We start from the raw sequence: 23,622 nt of genomic DNA on the forward strand, positions 1-23,622 counted from the left end.
TTGCCTGACTCTGGTCGTCGCTCGGTTTTTGTCCGGTAACTGCTCATTTTTGAGTCAGTCTGCGAGCATTTAGCGAGACTTCACTCATCGTTCCCGGATTTTTATCATAAGTCCATTTTCGAAAATTGTATGATAGTTCCGTTTTACTATCGCTCTTTGGTCCATTGGAAGGTCCTCTACAGAAAATAGATGGTCTCATGCGAAAAGTGGACTATTTAAACATTTTGCAATCCCATCTTCCCAGTTTTCTGGGCTTATAACTTTTCAACTAGATGGGGATCTGAAGCACACTGCGAAAATTGTTCGGGAAAGGCTGGGAAATAAAAATTTTAAATTGATGGAGTGGCCAGCTCAAATTCCCGACCTCAATCCGATTGAAAACTTATGGTCAATCGCCCCATCTAACATAGGCGAGAGCTGGAGCAGTGTAGAATTGGAATTGGAGCCGTATTTTTAAGAAATTGGTAGAGAGTATGCCAAACCGGATTTATAAAGTAATTCTTATAAAACCTGCAAAACTGAATACCTCTTTGTAAAAGAAAGATTATAGGCAGTCGGCGGGCTTGCTGTCTCATGGTGAAGTCGGACGCCAGAGCCGAGAACACTGGGAGCGTAGGCAGAAAGTTCATTTGCGACGTGTTCGGTTTAGGGACTGGCACATCAATATACTGTATGGTTAGTGCTTCAGGTTATCTTTCAGCTTTCGTGTGTTTAAGGAAGGATGTAAGGTGTAAGCGGAAGGATTTACAAGAAGAATTTATAAACAGTATTTTTTTATGCGGATTACGTTCGCCTGTTTAAATAGAGGGGTGTTATGTGGTCTAAGCTAGGTTTTTTATCGGTATATTTACGGTATATTTTGAAACTGTGAGGTATATTTCGGTATATTTCTGACGGTGAGACCGTATATTTTATCCATATGCCCACTGGTTTCGTCACTCGCCAAAAACAACAAATTTCGTGAAAATCGTAATCAAAGTGCTTAAATTTGTTGCAATTTTTGTGCTCGCAGAGCTTTCGAAAGCTACAAGCCGTCAAGTACAAGCCGTGCCGTGCAAACGCTGGCGAGATAAAAAAAACAAACTGAAATACCAGTACAAAAAACCCCAAAACGAGCGCAGAGGAATTTCACCATAGCACAAAGAACAGGGCGGAGCGGAGTGGCTGCCAGCGCAGAGTGTCTTCATTGCAATTAAACATGAAATTTTCTGCAACGACAACCAGAGCACAACATTTTTGTAGAATCGCCCAGCCAGAAGAGCACCAACAGCCGCGCACCTGTATAAATAAAATACGATCGCGTCCAGTGTCAACCTTCATTCCGCAATTGCAATCGGTGTTCACCATTTCCAAACGCCGCGTGCAGCAGCAGCAGCAATACCACCAAAGACAATTGTGTAGGATTGCTAAAAATTGGAAGCATCAAAGCTTTTGCATAGCTGCGTCCTGATCAAAATATCTCCTGATCTCTAGCCTAAAACCCAACTAAATTCAAATTTAACCTAAATTCTCGAGACAAAATCAATAAATCGGAAGGAACACGTGCGTTCGGTTGCCGCCAAACCGAGTAGACATTTTTTTTGTCGTGTAGACTTCTCTGCGGTCAGAGTCGAGGACCCACTCGGCTACAGGGTATTTATTCCCCTTTGAGTTTGTGTTCAACTGAGCAGGCAGGTCGACAATACCAACGAAAACGTCATCGTTTTCAAATAAAATTCGTGAGAAACGCAAAATTAAAAACATCAACATGCCGCGACGCAATAAGAAATCAGGAGGAGGACAAGGCAAAGGTAAGTTACAAACGAAGACGACAAAGAAAGAGATTGTATTGCGGTGTGAGTGTGCGAGTTTGTGAGTGGTGGTGGGAGTGGGGGTGTGGGAGGTAGGCGAGGCAATTGCAAGCGAAATTTCTACAGCTGCTTTGCCTGACCTTTGCATTAGTCATGCGACGACGAAAATACTCTTCAAATATGTATGCATGTATTTAGCTGCTGCCCACAACCTGTTTGGCATGAAATGAAATAATTATTTTTGTGTTGTTGCTGTGCTGGCATAAAAAGCTTTTCACGCGTTCGTCGCTCAGCTGGCAACAATACAGCTATACAAGAAGAGGAATCTATACACATGTGTATGTGCATGTGTGTATAAATAAATACAAATACATACGTTCAATGCCAGCTTATCAAAACCGATTTCATACAGGCACACCCGCATGTATGCATGTGTTCAAGTAAATACATGTGCAAGTGCCTTCTATCAGCGGGTATCAAGGGGGATATCAGTCTCGAAGGGCATAGGATAGAGAATGGGAACATTTCCCCAATAAATGCGCATTAGTTGGGTTCCTTGGGTTCAATTGAGCGTATGGGACTCATCTGTGTATAAGTCAAAAAGAATCGAGTTGGAGGAAGTCCGTCTGACATGATGATCCCCTGAAAATCAATTAACCTAATTCATTCTAAATAGTTCGAGTACTTGTACTATTTCCGAATTCCCTCTATAAATAAGCACGCGGAAGACTTTTTCTGTTAGTGATGCACCCCACCTATAGACATTGTGACCCACAAATTATGCAACTATTATGCAGGCATACAATACGTATGTACGTACATCAATACGTACAAATGTACATACTACGCTCAAACACAGATTGGTTTACTCCCCTCTCCCTCCATCCCTGTCGCTTCATCCAAAGCAAAAGCAACTTTCAAAAGCAAACACAGCCCCACTTTTTGCCCAACAGCTGGTTTTCTTCCTCTTCTCGCTCTTCTTGTTGTTACCGCATTTGTTGTTGCCTGCGAATGGTTTTGTGAAAGGTGGAAAATGCTAGACGGAGACGGAAATTGCCTTGTCCCAAATAGCCAGGTGGGAAAGTAGTGCGCGCGGACGCAGGTTTTTCTTTGAAAAGAAAATGAAACAAAACTTGTTGCACAACGTTGACTCTAAAACTGTTTCCCTGAAGGTCATTCGCGGCGGCACCAAATGTAAATCAATTTCTATTTCTCTTTGTGTACTATGTACACATGTACATGCATATGTACTTATATCATGACAACGAGGAAAAGGCGGAAAGCTTGGCCAACCCAATGATTCAATGACTCATTTCTCAAACAGTTTGACAAGCGGGAATGTGAACCGTTGTGCTTTTTGAATGCACCGATCGCTACAGTTTCCCTCAAACCCATTACAGTTTGAAATACTAAATTCTTTTCCTTCCACTCCATTCCCATCTGTTCAACAGGTCGGAATAATGAGTCGAACTCCGAGGACGAGTCCTTTGATAATGTGAGCGTCTATTCGCACGTCTCGGAGGTTGCCTCCTCGGAGGCCAACGACGACCTGGCCAATGAGCGTTTCGAGGAGAAATTCGAGAAGGCCCTGGAACAGGCCACCGAGAAGTCGGCCCAGACCCGTGTTCAGGCCCTCCAGGCTATCTGTGAGCTGCTGATGCACCGCTATATGCCCGATTTCGTAGAGGACCGCAAGATGACGCTGATGGACTTTGTTGAGAAGAGCATCCGTCGCGGCAAGGGTCAGGAGCAGGTTTGGGGCGCACGTCTGGCCCCCCTGCTGGTACTCCAGATGGGCGGCGACAAGGGAATCTCCAAGGCCATGAACCAGTTTCTGTTGACCACCGTTCAGGACAAGTCCATCGGCTTCGACGCCAGAGCCAAGTGCGTCACGGCTCTTGGACTGCTCAGCTTCTTGGGCTGTGAGGATGTCGCCGAATTGGTCCGCCTGATGCAGTATTTCGAGGCCATTTTTGCCGGCAGCTATCTGCGGGGCGACGACAAGACCCCAGTGTCGGTCACCGCCGAAGCGGGAGCCCTGCATGCCGAGGCTTTAAGTGCTTGGGGTCTGCTCCTGACTCTCATACCACCGGGTGATTTCGTGTCGCTGATGACCACCGGAAACAACATGTTCCCGTAAGTCCTTAAACCCCAACGATTATAGCACCAGAAATGATTTATTAAATGCCGTTCACTCACTTTTAGATCGATCAAGAAGTTCTTGGGCCTCTTGCAGTCCCCACATTTGGATGTCCGCATGGCCGCTGGCGAAACCATTGCGTTGATACTGGAATCGGGTCGTGCCCACGATGACGACTTCCTTGAGGAAGAAATCGCCGAGCTGAGCGAGGCTGTCAAGCAGCTGGCCACCGATTCGCACAAGTATCGGGCCAAGCGCGATCGCAAGGCTCAGCGTGCAACCTTCCGGGATGTGTTGCGTTATCTAGAGGTGAGTGGACAACACAGAAAACTCCCCCCGCCCCGCCACACAGAGAACAGAACCCACTAAGATACAACAAGTTTTATTTACTCATTTATTTACTTGAACCAAAAATGCAAACTCCAGAGGGCACGAGATCAACAGGACATTCGAGTAGTGCTGATTGCAAGGATGATCCAATTGCAATTTACGGCTTCATGTCGTTGCAGGTGAACTTGAGCTCGTGCTTGCAGTAGTTTGCGAGACATTTTGAGTGGTCGTGCAACTTGTTTCGCATGATCACACAGCCGTTGCGGCTTATCGAGTCCATGTATTCGGTGAAGTCGGGCACCTTCCTATAGGTGGCCGGTGCCGCGTTCCAGTGGGAATTGTTGCCCGACGCGACGAAGCGCGAGGAGTCCGCGAACGTGGTCTTGAAAGGCTTGTATGTCTTCTCGCACTCATCCTGCGACACCTCGTAGCCCATGGAGGTTTCCCTGTCCAGTTCGTTCATCACATTCGAGCGGAACTCGGAGCAGGGCGCCTTGTTGGTCAGGAACTTGTTGGCATTCAGCTTGGAGGCCTCGTCCTCGGTCTTGAGACTCTCGTATATGCCCTCAGGGTACTCGTTCATCGCACAGAAGTCGATCTGGTACGTTGTGAACATGCGATTCTTCTCCAGCCGACGGCTGAGCTCCTCCTTCGGCATCACCTTCAGTCGCTCGTACAGATCGGGGTAGACAGTGCGCAGGATCTTGAGAAAGCGGTTTGGCTGCAGCTTGAAGCAGTCCGTTTCCTCAGAGAAGGCCATCTTGTCCACCTGATCCTGGGCCAGGGCCGTGGGTATAAGCCGTGGATCCACCAGTCTTCCCATTGGCGCAATGCCCGTCCACTCCACGCCCGAGCAGTCCTTCGAGGCATCAGATGGCACCTTGATCTTCTCCTCATCAATACACTGACATTCGACGACCTTTGCGCCCTCTTGTCCCTCAAAGCCCTTGGCTCTGGTGAGGAACTCGTATCGCTTGGCGTTCGGCGGAACGTAGTCATGTTGATATGTGGTCACCAGCATTTCAATCGAAAAGAATTCAAAATGTTGCAAAAGTTACAAGAAACGATAACCAAATTGAATCAATTTTTTATTTTTGGAATTTTGTACACTTTTTTTGGTTACTATTTTTTACTACAAAAATTTATCTGATCATAGAATTTGGTCTATTCTATACGGAACTAAAACTTAAAATGAGGAAAATTAGCATTTCCCCTTACAAAATATCGAAAATTGATTTGAATTTCCATTCCATGCCTATTCGATGTTACGAAAAATGTTCTGTGTATTATTTCAGGAGGACATTTCTCCGGAAATCAACATTCGCTTTGGCACGGAGTCCTTGACACTGGATTCATGGTCCATTCACCACCAGTACTCGGCCCTCTGCACAGTGATGGGGCCTGGAATGACCTCCCAGCTGCAGGAGAACGAGTTCATACGCGACATTTTCGAGCTGGGAGCGCGTCCCACCAACACTGGCATCAATGGCAATGCCAAGATCAAGCCGACCAAGCTGGAGCGCGTAAGTTGATTGATCAGAAATCTAGGATCTCTCTAACGAACAGGTTTCTTCATCTCCATCCCTTAGCATCTGGTGAACGCTGCCGCCTTCAAGGCACGCTCCATTTCGCGTGGAAAGAATCGGGACAAGAGATCGGCCGTCGTCACTTAAAGCTGCAGAAATAAACCAATCCCCTACTCCCCAAACTGCGAAACAGCATCCCAAAACAAAACAGAACAAAACGAAACCTCTCAAAATCCCATAGCCAACGACCCGCTAGTTGAATTGTGTCTATTCTAATTGTAGCTTGAACAGGGCATAGCATAGCCAAAGCTGAAACTAAGTCTAAATTTAGGATATGTTTCTGGAAAAACAGCAAATGCAACACAATTGAAAGAAAATATTTATAAGCACTAAACACGAGCATAGGCCATTATTATTAAAATATTAGCACTAACACAATATTGAATTGTGTGTGCTTCGATCTGAATTATTGCACATCTTTTGTTGTTATGTATATGAAATTTAGCCTGTACTCGTCGCATGACTCCCCGCTTTCGGGGCGCTGGGGCGGGACATGCCTCTTACGTTGTTGATCTTGATTTACACTTTAAATATATACATCCAAACCTACATATACTTTATATATAGAATCTAAAACAAAACTATTTCTGCTTCGATGTCGTTGCTAAAAGTAGTTCAAAACAAAATAAAAAAACGAAAAAAACTAAAGTTAGTCAAAGATCGACTATGCTTTTTATTATGCATATTATATAAGCTATATAAATACATTTATTTTATAGACATTACATGTAAAATAAATAACTTTAGGCTTAAAAACTCAATGAAATGCATTTCTGTCTGGGCTTTGTTCTCGGTCTCGTATGGGGGCGGCACTGGAAAGCGCTTAAGAAAGCGAAACGAAAATCCTTCAACAATCCTTCCTGCATACAGCAGAATCGGTCTGGCCAACACACGAGTATATTTGTAAATCTAGCTTGAAAGGTATTTCTTTTAAATGCGTTTCGGCGGATAGATTTGTCAATCCAATTGATCCAAATACACCAGCAAACAATTGCCTGTCCAACATTCATCTATTTGTAAAAGTTTCCAAAGATTATTCAACTAAATCTTTGATTAATCGGAATACTACAATCGGAATTTATTCCCAAGAAAAATTCAAATATTTTCTAAAATAAAAGATGTTTTCTTCCTGTATTTTGTGTCCATATTCACTTCGAAAATGGCCACGAAGAGGTATTGCTAATATTTTTTTCCTAATAAAAGAAAATGACAGAAAAAAAGATCCAAAGTTTTATATGATGGAATGTATCCACCGAAAAGTAAATTGACTTTCTATAAAAGCATTATATTTGTCTTGTTCAGGCTCTTCTAAGGGACTCCTCCTCCTTCTTCTAAAGAACTTTTGCAAATCTGTCAAAATACAACACGTTCATACTTTATTTGAAGAACTTTTTGGCATATAGAAAATAAGAATTGGTAGTTAACGAATAAATTGTTTTCAAAAACAATTAAGTAAAGGTTCTTTTAGTCTGCCATCAATGATCGTCAATATCCATTTTTCTAAAAAAAAATGCTCTTATGATCCGAAATACCTTCATACATACTATATGAATGTTCATGCATCCAAGAGAAATTCAATAATGTTTCAAATTTGTATTCCAACAATACTAACAATTTCCATGAATTTCCACCAGTCAGGGCCAATAATCCCCATGGTCATCAAAAAGAATTGAAATTTGGAATTTTATAAATTTTATAATTATTATTAACTTGTTTGTTTTTATCACAAAAAATTGTATGTATGGTAGCTTAAATTGTATGTAAATCTTTGTGGGTGTTTTGTTTCGTTTTACTTTGCTTTGACAAATTGTATGTTCCGGATACAATAAAATGTACATTACATATAGCATATAGTACAAATATATTAATATATATATTTAAGGGGTATGCTCTGTGTGTGTGTGTGTGTGTGTGTGTGGGTGTGGTAGATAAATTATGACAATCCTTTACGGACCTTTATAGCTTAGGAATTAATACGCTTATTCCAACAGAATACAAAGTTAAAACTTATACGCTTAAACTAATATTCGCCAAGTTGTGTGTTGGTGCAAAGGACAGGGGCGGTTCATGAAGTGGATGAAATGCAAAAGGCTTTCATAAATTAATTGTTAATAAAAGTAGGCTATAAACTACAGATCAGACCTACGATCGGGCTGATCGCTGGCGCATCGAAGCTCTATCTCAATCTATTTACTTACTCTCTGCTCGCTCTTCAGGCTACTTGGCAACGCGTTCATAATCTCAAGATGTTTCTATCCGTTTCGTTTTTCGTGTTTCGTGTTTCTTTCGTGTAAGTGATACTGGCTTATATGCTTAGAGACTAATAATATTTGGCTTCTTGTAATACATTTCGCTTTTGGAAATCTGCATGATAATTTGAGAGACACAATTGACTCGGTAATCGAAACCGACGGCTTTCGCTACCGTCTCGTCTCGTTTCGCTTTCTTTTTTCTTTCCTTTCTTTCGTAAACCTATGTACACGGTTGAGGGGGGAGGGTGTGATGTGATTGAGCATTGAGCAAAACGTGTGCAAAACGCATTCTAAACTAGATACAATAAGTAAGTAATAATGTCTGTAAGTTCTGCTGATCTGCGCTGCCGATGTGGTGTGGCTGATGTGGTTCCTTATGGCATAGACTCTCTCTCTCTCTCTCTCTCTCTCTCGCTCGCTCTCTCGTCTGCTTGTCAGGCGCTCTACCATTAAGAGGCAGCGCCAGTCGGTGCTGCGGCTGCCGATGTACTGGCGGCGCTGACATCCTCGCATATGGTGTGGAGTTTCTCCATCTCCGAGCTGGTCACAATGTTAATCGAGCTCACTTTGGCACGTTGATAGGCAACCACGGTGTTCTCGCCCAGACACTTGACACACACGTAGCCAATGAGGACGGCTACGCCGACGGTCATCACCCGCACCAGGGGGTCCACGTACATTTGGATAACCACCCAGGCGGTGGCACCCGTCACGCACATCAGTGTGATCAGTATCACTGTCTTGGACCAGTGTTGGATGGTGAAGCCCTTGTCCCACTCCAGTCTGTCGAATGATTTAAATATTTTGAATTAATAAGCATTCGATTTCGATGTGTCACAGATGTGTGGCATATACTCACTTTTTGGACTTCTCAATTTCGTAGGGATGGCCACACACCTTGCAGGACAGCTGGGCCTCCGTTTTGCTGCAGCTCTCGACCAGCCAGCGCTTGAGGCACTCGTGGTGGACAGAGCTAACGTCGCCGGTGCAACGGCATGGCTGGATTAGGGGCTCGGGCTTGTCATTGTCGTAGCATATCCAGCAATCCTTTTTCGCCAGGAACGACTGACCCTCCTCGGGCGAGAGCTTATTGGTGTCGGCATTCAGAGTGGGTATCGACGGATCAATCTGGCGCGAGAGCAGCTTGCGCGGATTCAGTATCCAGAGCTGTTCGGGCGCCATCGAGTTCCACAGGCAGCAAGGGAACCACAGAGCAACGCCGATCTCAGCAATACGAAAAATGATGTCATGCCAGTTGCGAGAGTTCACAGGAACCCTGCAGAGGAAAAACGTTGGTTTTAGTATCCATTAGAAAGTACTTTTCGTGCTTCTATCCACTCACTTGGTCTTCCAGAAATCGCCCAGAGTTTCGGAGGTGAGAAAGCCGACAATCACGATGAGCATAACGGCCTGACTGAGGAGTCCGAAGCGGGATTGGTGGAGCTGTGAGGCGTTCACGATCGCCTCGCTGGGCCCCAGGATCTTGCCCGTTTGGTCGTAGACAAAGCCGCCGCGCAGCTTGAAGAACACCTCCACGCCGTAGATGAGGAAGAAGACGACCACGATCAGCAGTAATACCGCATAGCAGCCATTGAATATGTGCGCGTAGTCCCGCCGCTCCGCGTTGATCAGCGAGCTGAACACCTCGATGCCAAACAGGCTGTACAGGAAGAAGTTGAAGGCCACAAAGCCGAGGAAACTCTTCGAAAGGAACTGCGACTTCTCCCAGCGAATGTCGCGCAGGTGAAAGATCTGAAACAGTCCGCATCAACGAATGAATGAATAATGCCAATTAGAGACCGCCGTACACCTATTGCCGATTCAAAGTTTAATTAATGCTCGCGTATAATAGAAACTGTGTACTCTGCCTGTCCGCTGGCTGTTTGGCCTATCAATATATGGGTCGCGGTCGCGGTGTCGGGCCCGGTCCCCGGACCCCAAGATACGCTGCGCAGAAGTGTAGCAAAAACAATTGAGTTCTAGGTGCACTTGCACCTACTGCTACCCAAGTACAGCCGTACTTCAGTCGATATTAAAAAGCGAAACAACCGCGTACACCGCACACCGCACATCGCCCACCGCCCACCGCCCACTTCACACAATTTTCACCTTAGTCAGAGTTACGATCGCTCACAGTTCCCACCATAGTTAAGAGGGTTCTGCTCTTCCGATTCCCATGGCCTAGGCGCGATTAATTTTAGTCTGGACTGGGTGCTGGCTGATTATTTTTCCTAAACATAGAGATGCGCTCGTGACTGGAAATATAACCCAGCTTCTGCCTTATCAAAGAAATTTATAGAGTGTATTTATAACCAGGCGCAGTCCCAGGCGCAGCCACGGCCATGGGCGTTATCTACGACTGTGCGCGTTGTAGGTGTTATCTATATTCAAATGCGTTAAATTGGGTTTAGGCGCACGTACTAGAGGACATTTGGGGGAAGGTAGAGGTAACCTTTCGGAGAAAGAACGTTATAGTTCACTTTTGAGACCATTAATCATGAATCATGCACACGCAATGTATGCTGTTGTTGCACTTCAAGCTTCAAAGTGAGCAACGAAGGGCCCACCGATTGACAGTGGATCGTGGGCACTACATTTGGCTATCCCTATGGTTTTCCTGTTTCTACAGATAAAATCTGCAATCTCTCTATAGCCTATAATGGAGTCTTGTGACTTTATTCCCACGTGCGTGCCACAAGAGTGTGCTTTATTATACGTTTATTGCCATCTATTGAGGTACAGTCTTCTGATATTCCACTCAATAATCAATAGATACTGAAAGCCCCGACGTAAGAAAACATTTTTAGATTGTCACAAGTTCCACTTAGTCATCTATTACACCGAATAGTTATCAACTTCTTGACCTCCGAGTATTCAAGAGTATTCTTGGAAGAGAGTTTTGTCGTGGTAATGCACTCACCTCGGCCCACATGCAGACGATCAGGGAGGCGCAGGTCATGAGCAATGGATAATAAGCGGACATCAGGGTTACGGCCCATTGAGGCTGTAGATCCAACTGAAATGTATACAATTACAATGTTAGTCGTATATTTAATTGCGATTGATTGCAAGGGACTCACCGGAGTGGTGAAGTAGGCTCCACGCAACGAGGCCGCCACGAAGACCATAAAGTAGAGCAGCTTCTGGGTGGTGATGCGACAAGCCCTGAGGACCGAGGGCTGCTTGAGGCGCTGGTACTCGGCCACAATGCAGATGAGCAGCTGGATGACAGAGACGAGGGCCACCACATAGAAGACGGTGGAGATGCCGGCGTAGTACGGCAGATTGAAGAAGTTGCACTCGTCGCCGGCATACCGGATGTCGCAGACACAGGTATTGTTCACGCAGTCCCCCCGTCCGGAGCAGCTGAGATCATTGTCGGGCGTGAAGGGGCCGTAGAGGCCACCGGCCGGTGCCTTGCTGTGGCCATTCCGCATCTGGAGATTGGCCGTCGCAGTCGCCTCCAGTGGCGATTGCAGAACGCGCTTCGAGCAACGCATTAAGGTATCAAAGCTGGGTAGCATCCTATATTACATTAACTGCAAAGAAAAGCGGGAAAAAAGAGGTGAGGGACTGTTAGTTAATTTTCCAAGGGTTAACCGATAGATGAACCAACAAAAAAGTTCTACGGGGCTCATGGGTTCATGGGTACAAGGGTCCAAGGGGCGCCGCTTCCATGAGGGGTTTCGTTTTTGTAAAAACATTCCCATTCTTGTCTGGGCTGTGCCTTTGTCTGGGTTCGTTTTAAAAGAAAATGCAAATGTTTACCCATCCGAACCACTCAGGGCCGGCCGTACTTGGGGCCAGCTCCGAAGCAAACAAGCCGCAGAGCCATTAGGGGTACTCAAAGGAAAAACGTATAATCTACAATACATGCGTCACTCATTCCAGAACATAATTTTAAAAGGAAATTAAAATGCATTCATTTTTTAACTTTATCTGAGGATTTATTGAAAAATAAAACAAAAAACGGCCTATGGATACCCGACTCGAGATAAAACAACATACATTGCTTGTGCATGACACGGGTCAAGTGATGCTCGACTCCCGTTTCATACATGATGTTTTTTTTCATTTAAAATATTCAAAGGTTCTGCCCATTCAACCTTTCCAATAGATACATATTTGTAGCTCCAAATCAAATGGTGAATAACCCTAGTGGGATTCGTCCTCCACTCCAGGGGGTTTTGTGCGCCAACAGAATGAAAATGAAATTGGCAGCACTTGGGCGTCCTAACGGGGAGAGTGGTTTTCAAAGGGGGGCATTATTATGCGAGTCCCGTCCCCACCACCCATCCATCCATCAATCAAGTAATACGAAAACACACAAACATGTAGGGGCATCGATAATAATGCCTGCCAGCAACCTGACACCCACAATATCAGAAATATCAGACACAGAACACAAAAGCATTCAACATTGCGACTGAGAGAGACATTCAGACATCAGGCAAATCCATTGAGCATTGAGCTGTCGTTCCACATTCAAGCAATTAAGGCGCACGAGATGCTGAGTCGTTGAACACTCGTGAATGGGTGCGAGTGCACTGTTCGATAGGGTCTCTCCACACTCAATTGCAATCCGTAAAAAGGCAACTAACAACACTTTTTGTGTGCTTCCCAATTAGTTGTGGGTTTATTGGTTTCTAATAGGCCAAGTCTGTAGGTTCTCGCCTTTAGAGCGCAGCGATAACAATACTTTCCGAGAAAGAGTCGCAAATAAATACACAGTACACTCGTACTATGTACGAGGTAGGGTGAGGAGGTGCGTTTTGCTCTCTTACGTGACGGTTGGAAACAATGTTTATGGCCCGTTTAAGTAAACAATCTGCTGTTAAATGTTTCGAGTAATATTCTACCCAGCAGTCGGTTGGCAGGGAATGCTCACATTCTCTGTTCTCTCTCGTTGAAAGGCTTTTACGACCCTAGTAAGTAAATTAAATTCGCCATTAAGACGTTTCTTTGTAATTCCCTAGTTTGTAAGGAATTGTATACAATTCTTAATCTTATTTTCTTCCAATTTAATCATTTTCAGTTCTGACTAAATATTGCGGAAATAATACGGACTCTGACAGAGCTTAGATAGCAGTATGAGAGTGGTAGTAGAGAGAGTGTTTAAATGTTGAAATGACATTGATTCGATATGTACAAATTACCCATAAGCGAGCGGACACATTCGTTTCGGATGACCCAGGTATAGTTGATGATAATTTGCCCAACTACCAAAAACAGCTTCACGGATATCTCTATTTCGAAATGAAATATCAAATAATCCTATCCCACTAGGGTGGCATGCAGTCTCTAGGGTTTTGTGTAATAATTACATGATACATAATAATTTCACAAGGATCGTAAATAATATAGAAACAAGTTAAGCCAGTAGATATTCGTAATACGCTTAAGAGGCTTAAGAGACCACAAAATCAGCTGTTTCAGCGGACAATTGCCAGTCACGCATAAGCGTGGAATGTAACAAAACAGACCTCAAAGTACATTTAATAAATATGCATTAATAAATTGGCCACTGGGCGGAGTGACTTCTGCAAGATCGTCGAGTAGGCAGATTCCCTGACCAGCCCGGATGCTACGAGAGAGGGCTCGAGATCGGGAGTTTGGGTATCTTAAGTACAGTCTTTTGGTGATCCGTCGATTGGCAGTCACATATCTTGTACTAGCCTTGCGCTCATTAATTACTCACTTGACATTTGTAACCGATCATCAAATAAAGTTTTCAAAATACGAGTAACCGCAAACATTACTTGGTATATACTTAATTTTATACTCCGCCCATTCCTCTGTCAAATGACGGACACGATATACCCCTGAAATACCATTATTCTTGGTTCAAACAAACATGTCTTTATTAGCCATGTTTCTCTCATATTTGGCAAACGTTTTATTTGTTTATTTTTTTTTTTTTTGAAGAGCAAATAATAAATTAAGCACACCCCAAGCGAGTGTATAAGGTGCTAAGGTTATGTACATACACTGTATATGGAATGAATGCTTTTTTTTTCCATTTTAGTTACTTGTCTTAGTTGTTGCTTTCTGCTGTCAACAACAAATCCACAAAAACAACGACACCGACAGCGAGACTCTACTTTGGTCGCCAACAGATGGACGGACGGACGGACGGACGGGCGATAAGATAAAGCCAACCCAAAAGTCAAACGCGACAAAAGGCGAACCGAGCAGAGCGAATTTCAGCTGAAAATTAAAGCACAGTGCGTTTCACAAAAATGGGATATACATAATCCCCTCACTGTGGAGGACAGCACCATCGTTTACTGCAAAACTTGTGGATTCGTGGACTTAAACATTGATTTGATAGATATTAATCAATTACTAGAACACACACTTTCATAGCAAATCAATACTGTAGCTGATAAGATTGAAAATTGATAAAATGTCAATATTTCCAACGATTCGATAGCTGCACTTGACTCGATGAATGAGCTCATTCGATAGTCCGGTTTACACTTGAATTGAGGATATTTTGATCAGTCTTATACATATGTATGTATGTATTTGTGAAATGCACTGCTTTCTACGGGCAAAGGGCGCTCTGGCGCTTTTGGGGGCTCTCGCGGTTTATTGGAGCGGAAATATTGAAACAAAAACAATACATACAAATGTTGAAAAAAAACAAAAAAACAAAGAGCGTTGCCCAATAAGAGGGTGGGCGGTAGGTAGGTGTGCCAATCAATTGATTACACAGATGGTCTGATAACGAGCACACACACACACACACACACAAACACACACCATTATAATGAATTTCCTTTTTCTGCGCCTTGCTTTCGGTTTTATTTGTGGCATGCTACGCGGAGGTCATGCTCTTCCAGTGGTTCCTTTCGTTTCCTTTCCGTTCCTTTGATTTGATTTTCTTTTTGTATGTATTACAACTCGAAAATAGCACACAGACACACGCACTGCACACTCGATGGACACAGAGATACACTATTTATGAGTTTTGTTTGCTTGTCGGACATATGTATGTACATATGGATAGTCGGAATAGTTATATATGCATATAAATAGTTTGTAGAACACTGCTGCGACCCGAACGACCATCGGCGCGAGGCGGAAAAGACTGAGCAGCGCGATCTTCCACGGGGCCCCCGAAGAGACGCACACACATGAGCGCGTATGCATGACTCAACAAGTAGCAGGGCGTTATCTCTCTCGCTCTCTCTTCGACGCTCTCGCTCTCTTTCTCTCTCTTAAGCGGTGGGAAAGAGCTTCCGAGCGCGCGCACTCTACTGGTGGTGGAGCGGTTACTGGTCCCTAAATTCCGCAGCTCGGCAATTAATTTCCATCACAATATGTCGGCTTAATAAACGCTTCCATAAACAAACACAACAGCGAGTTCTTTCCGTTGTTTATTTTTTATCCTCGATAAGTACTTCTGAAAATTGATATAAATTGCACGGCCTCATGCCTCATGGCACACATGTTTTTAATTTCAGCCATTTGCAGCCTATCGGTTGATTTTTGGGTAATTAAAATAAATATGTACAACATTGTTGACATCATGTGAATGTGAATCGCATTCATTTAACACTTGTTAACTACAAAATACGCACCGAAGACTTGGTTTCAAACGCGTCATGCGGCAGCGCCCCTCAGTCGGTCGGGGCTTCGGGCTTCGGCCTTGTGCATTTTAACACACATACATATGTACATATATGTACATATTCTCGGATCTTTTTCAATCTCCCCACGCTGGCTAATCATATGTACAATAAGTGCGACAGTGAGGGACTCACTGCAGAGCCAAAGCCGATCAAGTTTAGAAAAAAAAAAACTAAAAATTGTAAACTTGTTTTGGCTGTAGCCGCCCGCAGCTGAGAGTTACATTCAACTGGTTTTTGGATCCAAGTAGCGCCAACTGAAAAAGGAGAGACAGAGAGAGAGACTCGAAGAGAACGAGATCTCAGGGCCTCTGGTTGAATGCACGCTAGATATAGAGATGTTTGTTTTATATGTATGTATTTTTATTTGCTCGAACTGATAGTTCAAACATGAAATGTTGTTGGAAGTCGCGACGATACTCAAGCAGTCTCTCCAGGTCTCCGATAAATACCGTCCCTCCTCCCTTCCCTTTCTTGGCAGATTCTTCATATACGAACAATACGAGTGCAAGGAAAGGCGAATGTGTATGCCATTTAACCAGTTTCCATTTAATTATACAATAAATTGTTAATAATTTCTATTTGATCACGCTCTCGGCCCATAGGCACACACGTGTAAGCGCTCGTATACTCGAATTTAATTTCCATAAATATCTTGGCCTATTCGTTAAGTACAAAGTCCACAAATTCGTGTTGAAGGAGGTGGCGTGTCTGAGACAACGCCCACAAAACAAATTAAGGAAAATCTCTGCGAAGGAAAACACTAATGTGAAAATTATACCCACTCGACTTGGTGGGCGAGAGCTAAAGGTTACCCCCCAAGGGGGCTCATTAAACAAGAACGAGGAGGAACCTGTCCTAATCAAGAGGCGTTTCCTCGAACTGTGAAATGTGTGCGTGTCATAAAGGAGGTCTTGGAGTTCATGGTATGTGTATATACTTATATGGAATATTTCGAAAGCACAGCCACAGAAATAGTCTCGTCGAAAATAAAGCTTACAGGCAGACCACAAACAACTCTCGAAGAATAAATATTCAAGGTTCGTTGGGGCCAGCGCGGGTTCTACGTGCGTTGCTTGATTGATAATAGCTAGAATAAATATGCAGAGAACACACCATGATCACCAATCGAACCCAACCGTACCCAATCTTACTTGAAAAGTAAACACTCACGACCTTCAAATTTAAATTAAATTAACTCTTGTGGGCCGTCGCAGTGCTGGGCGCCTAAAAGTCGACCTGTTTGGCGTATATAAGTCAATTAATTTTCACTTAGCTGTCATTAGTTTTCATCAAAAGGAAAACTCAAATAATCCCACAGAAAACCCAGCAGCAGCGACGTGAATCGTGCAACGCGCTCCTCTCGGGCTGCTAATTGGGACAATTATTGACAATTTCCGAATGAAGAAATATTTCGCAAAAATTATATTCATAAACAAGAAATTATTAGCAATGTGAATAAAAGTGACAAGTGAATACAAACTCGTAGTCATTGTATGAAAATGTATGAATTCATTTGTCGGGCTTATGTAAATGTCTGGGTTTCGCATTACATCCGATTTCCACTACAATTCTCATTCATAATCACTTGTTTTATCCTGCAAATGGCGCTGCGTTCTTTCAAATGTCTGGCGAAGCCTTCTACCCTCAATGAGATACTTTTCTCTCTGCCGTGCACACAACAACACCAAGGACTAAATGCGATGACGGCCTGCAATCCTCTCTGACCGAGCCTGTCACTCACGCCCTCTCTCACGAACACGAGTACAGCCAACAGCAACCGAATACAAAAATTGCAAGCATAACGGAAAGAGAAGAGTTATCATTTTATAAACCAGTGACCAAAATAAACTGAGAATAATTTTATAATAATCTCTCTATTGTATAAATAAGTTTTGGGTCGTCGTGCGATACTTTACTCATCTCCACGCCGGGGGTTAGCGCACGAGCGAGGCGAGTGCGTACGGGGTTTGACCCCTAATGATATATGTATGTACATATCCCTAATAAATGTATTTATTTTCAAATATTGGAGGCTGATTCTGCTTAGATAGGATCACTTTTGAGGGATTGCCTTAAATATGGACACAAAAAACATGACTAAGAACTACTTGTATGAAGAGGAAGAAGCTTGGTTTTGTGAGTCATCAGTGACAATTCGAACTGATTATTGGCTATACTCCATAAAGCTACGTATTGCACTGCTTGCAAAAACCACTAATGAAACCGCAAGCAAGCGAAAATATACCGATTATCTCCGACAGTTGCAGTTCTGAAGGAGTAGTGGGTCAGTGGGTCAATAGGTTATTAAAAATCAATGATAATCAATCGCATGTACATTAAATTTTTATTTAATTTACATAGAGTGAAATATTTCTTGGGCGAATTTTGGTCTCCCATCATCGATCTTTTCACATTTCTAAGGATTATACAAAGAGTTAGTAGTGACGACAAACGGAGATAAAATCCAGTAAGAGATACACAAAAAACTATGAAATTGATTCCAAAAAATTTCGCAGTATGACGACATTTTCGTGTGCAACAGAGTCCGTTTAAAACATATTTTTTAGAGGTAAAACAAAAAGGTGTCGTGCTCTATTCGATTTCATGCCGGATATGAAAGCTCACCCTTAACTGCTAAGCTGCACTGGAAGAGAGAGCGAGCGAGCGAGAGAGGGAAGCTTCAGCCACGAAGGCACGGATGATGAATATATAAATACATATGTATACTGATGAAGCACAAAGGTCAATGAATTTCGAACTTTTTATATCGCACCAACAATATTGTATTCCCCATAAACTTCATTATAGTTCTAGACATTTCGCAAACCCAGGGAATTAATCTATCATTGGGTGGCTGTACGAGTACTATTTGTAGATATATGTATGTAAATAAATCCAGCGAGTTCGATTCCGCCGTTCGATAAATAGTTGTTTATTACGCACAGCTCTCATAAATCAAGGGAGCGCGTATACTACTAGATAAAACTACTAAATACATAGTACAAATGTAGATTATTTCCATGCAGGGTAAATACTAGATGAACAGGTCGGATGGGTGGTCATGCGGGTAGAACGAACAACTCTGGGCACGGGGCGCAGCACACCTAGCACCATCTACTAAATACTCACAAAGCAGTACCGTCCATTTTGGGTGCTATGATTATTGGGGGCTGAGGGGAGAATACTATGGCAAATTCTGACCCGCTGAGCAGTGCTAAGCGTAAGCTGAAAGAGAAGCGCTGATGTTAGCTGTTAGATGTACAATCAAAGTCGCCACGAAAAAAAAAAGAAAACCAAAATAAGAAATGTGACTCTAAAGAAAGTCAGTGAATAGAGGGACTGGAGCGGGGGAGGAATTCAAATTGAGTTCTGGTATCTGCTACTATCAGTGGACACCCACTGACGGTCTTCGAAAAGTCTAAAGGTCAAACATATAGAAATAATATGCAAAGTCCAAGTCTAAAGAAGGAATTAATTGCTTGAAATCACGAGTATCAGATAAATTAAAAAATGCTCGGCAAAATGAATATCGTCTTAATAATCGTAAATCGTAATGTGTCTTATAGATTATAGTTTCATATAAAATATGTTTTAATACGTAAATTCCACCAACAATTCTAGATTACTCTGGAATACAATTTTCAGCTGATGACAAAATAAAAATCTTTGGAACGTATACGAAAATGTCTGTAGAGGCTAGAACATTGAAAAATTGATTTCTCTGTTCCAACATATCCCTAAAATGAACATTCTCCATTTGCAATTACTCTTCTCATCGCCGTGTGATACGTTTTTATGCCACATCTGTATCTTTTTGATACGCCATTCGAAACGAATGCATTTGTTCGATAATGGGATACCAGTCTGAAACTGGGGTTTAAGACCCTCAATAGACTAAGAAAATGTGGACAAGTCTAAGGATGTTTGAGGCGTGCTTTACATCTGATATTTAGATTATTCACATGGTATTTTTCTGTACTGTATGTACATATATTTTCGACCAAGCAAAACGAAAAATGTATAATGGAGATATTCAAAGTCTAGGCTATCAAATAAATCCCCATTCCGACGACTGTCGACTGTCGGTATTCATTTCCCACACCGACCGGCACCGCCATCAAAATCGGGTAATTTTATACAACAGACTTTTCTGCCTACATTTACAATTCATACTGCCTCCTCGCGGCCGTCTCCCTTTCTCCCAAGCCGCTCAGCGCGTGCCGTCGGCATCTGAAAGGGCAACGCGACGAAAGAAGACACCAATATAGCCACGCACACCAAATCGAAGTAACTGTAAACGATTTAAGTGGATGGGCGAGGCGAGCGAGCGGAGAAGTTGACTCTTTGCACTGACCTGCCCCTCCTTTTCGCTTGCATGGGGTGGGAGGGGGAACTTTGCGAGTGTTGCAGAAAAATCATAAATGCAAACAATAAAATTGAAATATATGTACGTAGGTGCACGCTGCACGTAGCATGCACACACAGATGGAGACAGACGAGTATGAGTGCGATCAATTAAACTGATTGAATCACTTTTAAATGAAACGCCTTGGCCGTGTCAGTCAGCGACTCGTCAGTTGGAGGGAGGCAGGGAATTGCGTGTTGCGCGTGTGTGAGTGTGTGTATACGATGATGTGGAAAGTGAAAAGGGGCTTTGATCTCGTCTCGCGTCAGGGGGCACAGTGAAGACAAGCAGATATGCTCGAAATTGCATGTTTTTGAAGAAATATATAACTTGGCATCATTTTGTGGGATTTTAGGGAATACAATTTAAAAAGCTATACCGCATTTATTACATTGTCAAAGAGATCTGAGGTAAAATATTACCGCATCTTTCATTTTAGTAGATTAATTTTTTTATCAGCTCTTTATATCGAATGTGTACTGCGTAGATACACACATTCATGCAAAGCAATTTATTTTATTGCCGCTTGTCGTCGCTGAACGTAAGGGTTCCCTGTACCCAGCAATCAGGTTTTAGGTGCAAGTAAATAGACAATAATTCTTGGGAAAGCAGAGCCAGACGGCAGGGGCAGAAAGCGAGATAATTACAGTTTTGGTGGCTAAAAATGATAAAAATACAGAGACGACAACAATAAAAATGCGCAAAAGTGAATGAACGCACACACCGGCACACAAAAATATCTTTATTGTATGTATGCATACATACAATGTATGTATCCACATACAAGTTAAAAACATGCCGTTACTTATGGCGAATGACGAGGCGCAGAAGACTGAGAAAGAGAGGGAGTGACGGGAGGGGAGGCGTTCGCTTGGCGCTGAGTGCGCGTTGAGTGCAATTTAGGTGCAGCTGCACCGAGTCGAACGTAGGCGCACAGTGGAACCCGTTGAAGCGCAAAAAGTGGCATCAAGGGGTTGATAAGAAGAAAATAGCGAGAGGTATCTTTTATACATATGTACATATGTATAGTATGTAAGTCTTCCTCTATTGGTTCCAGTTTTAACAGACCGAACATTTGGCAGCGCTTCCCCTAGTCTAGTGCAAGCTGATGACAATTCTCATATTCGTATGTGGCTTAAGCATATCAAAGGTGGGAATGATTCAGGTTGGTCTGGGAACCTGGAGTGCACCTGGAATCCCTCTCTAATGAGTCACAACGCATGACGCGACAACGTTGAGGGCTTAGGAAAGCAACATGATTGTTATGATATTTATGCTTATAGCACACGAACACACTCACCCTCCCCGAAACAAAGACTCACCTAATACTTTTTGCAATAAAAGAATATGATGATTACAAACGAATACTGTTTTGTTTTGTTGGTGGAGTTTTTCTCGTTTTCACTAGTTCCCGTTTCTATTTTTGTGTTTTGAAACGCACTGTATTACATAAATTATTCGCATATATTTATTTCACATTTCACAGGACTCTGCTTTCCCCTTTCCAAAACTTCGCATTATTTGTATTCATACAGCATATGCAGCACCCCGATTGCTTGTGCCCTAAAACTACTCTAACTACAGCACTGTCACATTTGCCCACAATATTATTTAGGTTTATGTATATTTTGATTCGCGGTGTTTTTAAAAATTTTGAAGAGAACAATTTATAAGTTTTGCGACAGCAGTGTAACCGCGGACCTATTGATAACATATACGGTCTGACCGTCAGCAATATACCAAAACATACGTCACAAATTTCAAAATATACCGTAAATATACTGACCAATTAATTGTATTCAAGTTCCATTTTTTATATTCGGTTTAATATGACCAGCTAGCTTGGACCCTCAGCTGTCAACTCATAATTTTATCCGATTGATAAATTAATTTCCTACAAGACTGGGTTAATTAGTATTCGATGTGGCCTGGGACATGGCTCTAAATGGCACTTGTGCACGGTTTCCACATTGGTGCATTCGACAAGAGTGTGAGTCCATAGCACGTCTTAAATTATACTGGAAAATACTATTAAAAGAGCTTGACATTGTGGCTAGAAAATCAGTGATAATTACTGGATACTGGATGCTGTTAAAGGTAAACAGGGAAATTGTTGTAATGAAAAATCACTCCACCCAAAAATCACTCTACCAAGAAAAAGAAAGCAAAATCCAAGAAAATAGAGCAAATTCCACCAAACGGCTATCGACCCTATCGCGACAAAGAGAAAGTTGTTGAAAGTGAATGATTTAAATGGAATAACTCGAAAACTTAAAAAACCTGGGTGTTGAAGTTTCAAGAAGTTTCTTAAATATACCCTTAAAAATTAAATTTAACAGTTTGATGAAATTTTTTAAATATACAATTATATACCTATATACCGTTAATATACCTTCCAATCAAGTTCTACGTCCAAATATTCAGAAAATATACATATGCTACTGCAACCTGATTCAGGCCGACTCCGTTTTTCATTTACTTTTGCGGATTACGTTTTCAGCCAAAACGTTTTAAAGTTCTCCAGTTTTAACATATTTTTGCTGTTTGCACCAAAACGAAAATTTTTGTTTCCCTGGCCAATTTTTTCCGAGCCAAATTTGAGATTGGGTTAAAATAAAATTATTCCTAAAGAAAGCAAAAGTTAAATTACCCTGACATAGGAGTCAAGTTTATGTTAATGCATCAATATGTCATCTATTTTTTTTCCTTTTGCAATTAAGGTTTGCTTCGTTGTATAAAAAGCCGTTTATTTTTCATTTCGTTAACGAACATTTTTTCGTTTTGAAAACGAATAAATCTTGCGGAACGTGAAAGCGGGAGCCCCAATTTCTGTGTATTCAAAAGTAAATCGGAAAACTTTTGGGAATGTGAAAAACGGAGCCTGGCTGAATATACCGAAAATAGTTAAAGCTGGCAAATCGTTACTGACTGAACTTAACATTGTATCATTATAGAGTACTGTATGGTTAGGGATTGTATTGATTTTTAACAGGATTGTGAGCATATTATAGGACTATTTACACTGACACTGAACTTGACGTTGGGACTTGACCCCTTAGTACATATGTATACATAAACATAAAATCATTCATTTGAATTTAAACAGATTAGTTCAAATTGACTGAACAGGAGTTTAAAATTCACATTTTGGAATGTTCGATATACTATACACTATACAAATTTCACATCCTTTTTTTCCTGTTGGAGCTCAATACTTCGTCAGAAATTAATATTCCTAATATTGAATTGAAAATTGAAAGTATAATTATAATTCTACAATTATACCATCGTTGTCCTAAAAAAAAAATGCCGGGAACAGTTCTCTAAAGACCGTTTCTAGAAACTGAATTTTATGGACCTTATAGGTAGTTTTCACTGGGAGCTGCAGAAAATTGTATATAATCCTAACGTGTAATTGAGGAGTATGGAAATCGAAAACTGATACTTAAAATGAAGATTTAGGCATGGAACAAAGGTCCCCA

General features: G+C 42.3%; 3 protein-coding genes across 5 annotated transcripts; 1 reads left to right on the forward strand and 2 right to left on the reverse strand.

Moving 5' to 3' along the window:
• The first annotated feature begins 1,528 nt into the window (after positions 1-1,528).
• LOC6596423 (interferon-related developmental regulator 2) lies at positions 1,529-6,494 on the forward strand. Its single transcript, XM_002021785.2, has 5 exons — positions 1,529-1,790; positions 3,242-3,926; positions 3,996-4,239; positions 5,556-5,783; positions 5,850-6,494. Exons 1-5 carry the CDS (start codon positions 1,748-1,750, stop codon positions 5,931-5,933), a joined length of 1,284 nt encoding a protein of 427 aa, XP_002021821.1. The 5' UTR covers positions 1,529-1,747; the 3' UTR covers positions 5,934-6,494.
• On the reverse strand, positions 4,297-5,334 carry LOC6596424. The gene has a single exon (XM_002021786.2). The coding sequence runs from the start codon at positions 5,279-5,281 to the stop codon at positions 4,418-4,420; it is 864 nt and encodes a 287-aa protein (XP_002021822.1). The 5' UTR covers positions 5,282-5,334; the 3' UTR covers positions 4,297-4,417.
• Positions 6,495-7,621: 1,127 nt separating the features above from the next.
• LOC6596425 lies at positions 7,622-21,764 on the reverse strand. 3 transcript variants are annotated; one of them, XM_026987831.1, is made up of 6 exons: positions 21,463-21,764; positions 11,179-11,637; positions 11,019-11,114; positions 9,441-9,850; positions 8,958-9,374; positions 7,622-8,881 (listed from the first exon to the last, which is right to left on the reverse strand). In XM_026987831.1, the coding sequence occupies exons 2-6, from the start codon at positions 11,620-11,622 to the stop codon at positions 8,548-8,550; spliced, it is 1,701 nt and encodes a 566-aa protein (XP_026843632.1). In that variant the 5' UTR covers positions 11,623-11,637; positions 21,463-21,764; the 3' UTR covers positions 7,622-8,547. The 3 variants fall into 3 exon arrangements, with proteins under 3 accessions (XP_026843632.1, XP_026843633.1, XP_002021823.1); XM_026987832.1 differs by lacking the exon at positions 21,463-21,764 and adding an exon at positions 18,865-18,957; XM_002021787.2 differs by lacking the exon at positions 21,463-21,764 and adding an exon at positions 14,864-15,152.
• Positions 21,765-23,622: the final 1,858 nt, after the last annotated feature.

Source organism: Drosophila persimilis, unplaced genomic scaffold, assembly GCF_003286085.1.
Source record: "Drosophila persimilis strain 14011-0111.01,24,50 unplaced genomic scaffold, DperRS2 tig00000124-arrow-pilon, whole genome shotgun sequence".
Taxonomy (NCBI): domain Eukaryota; kingdom Metazoa; phylum Arthropoda; class Insecta; order Diptera; family Drosophilidae; genus Drosophila; species Drosophila persimilis.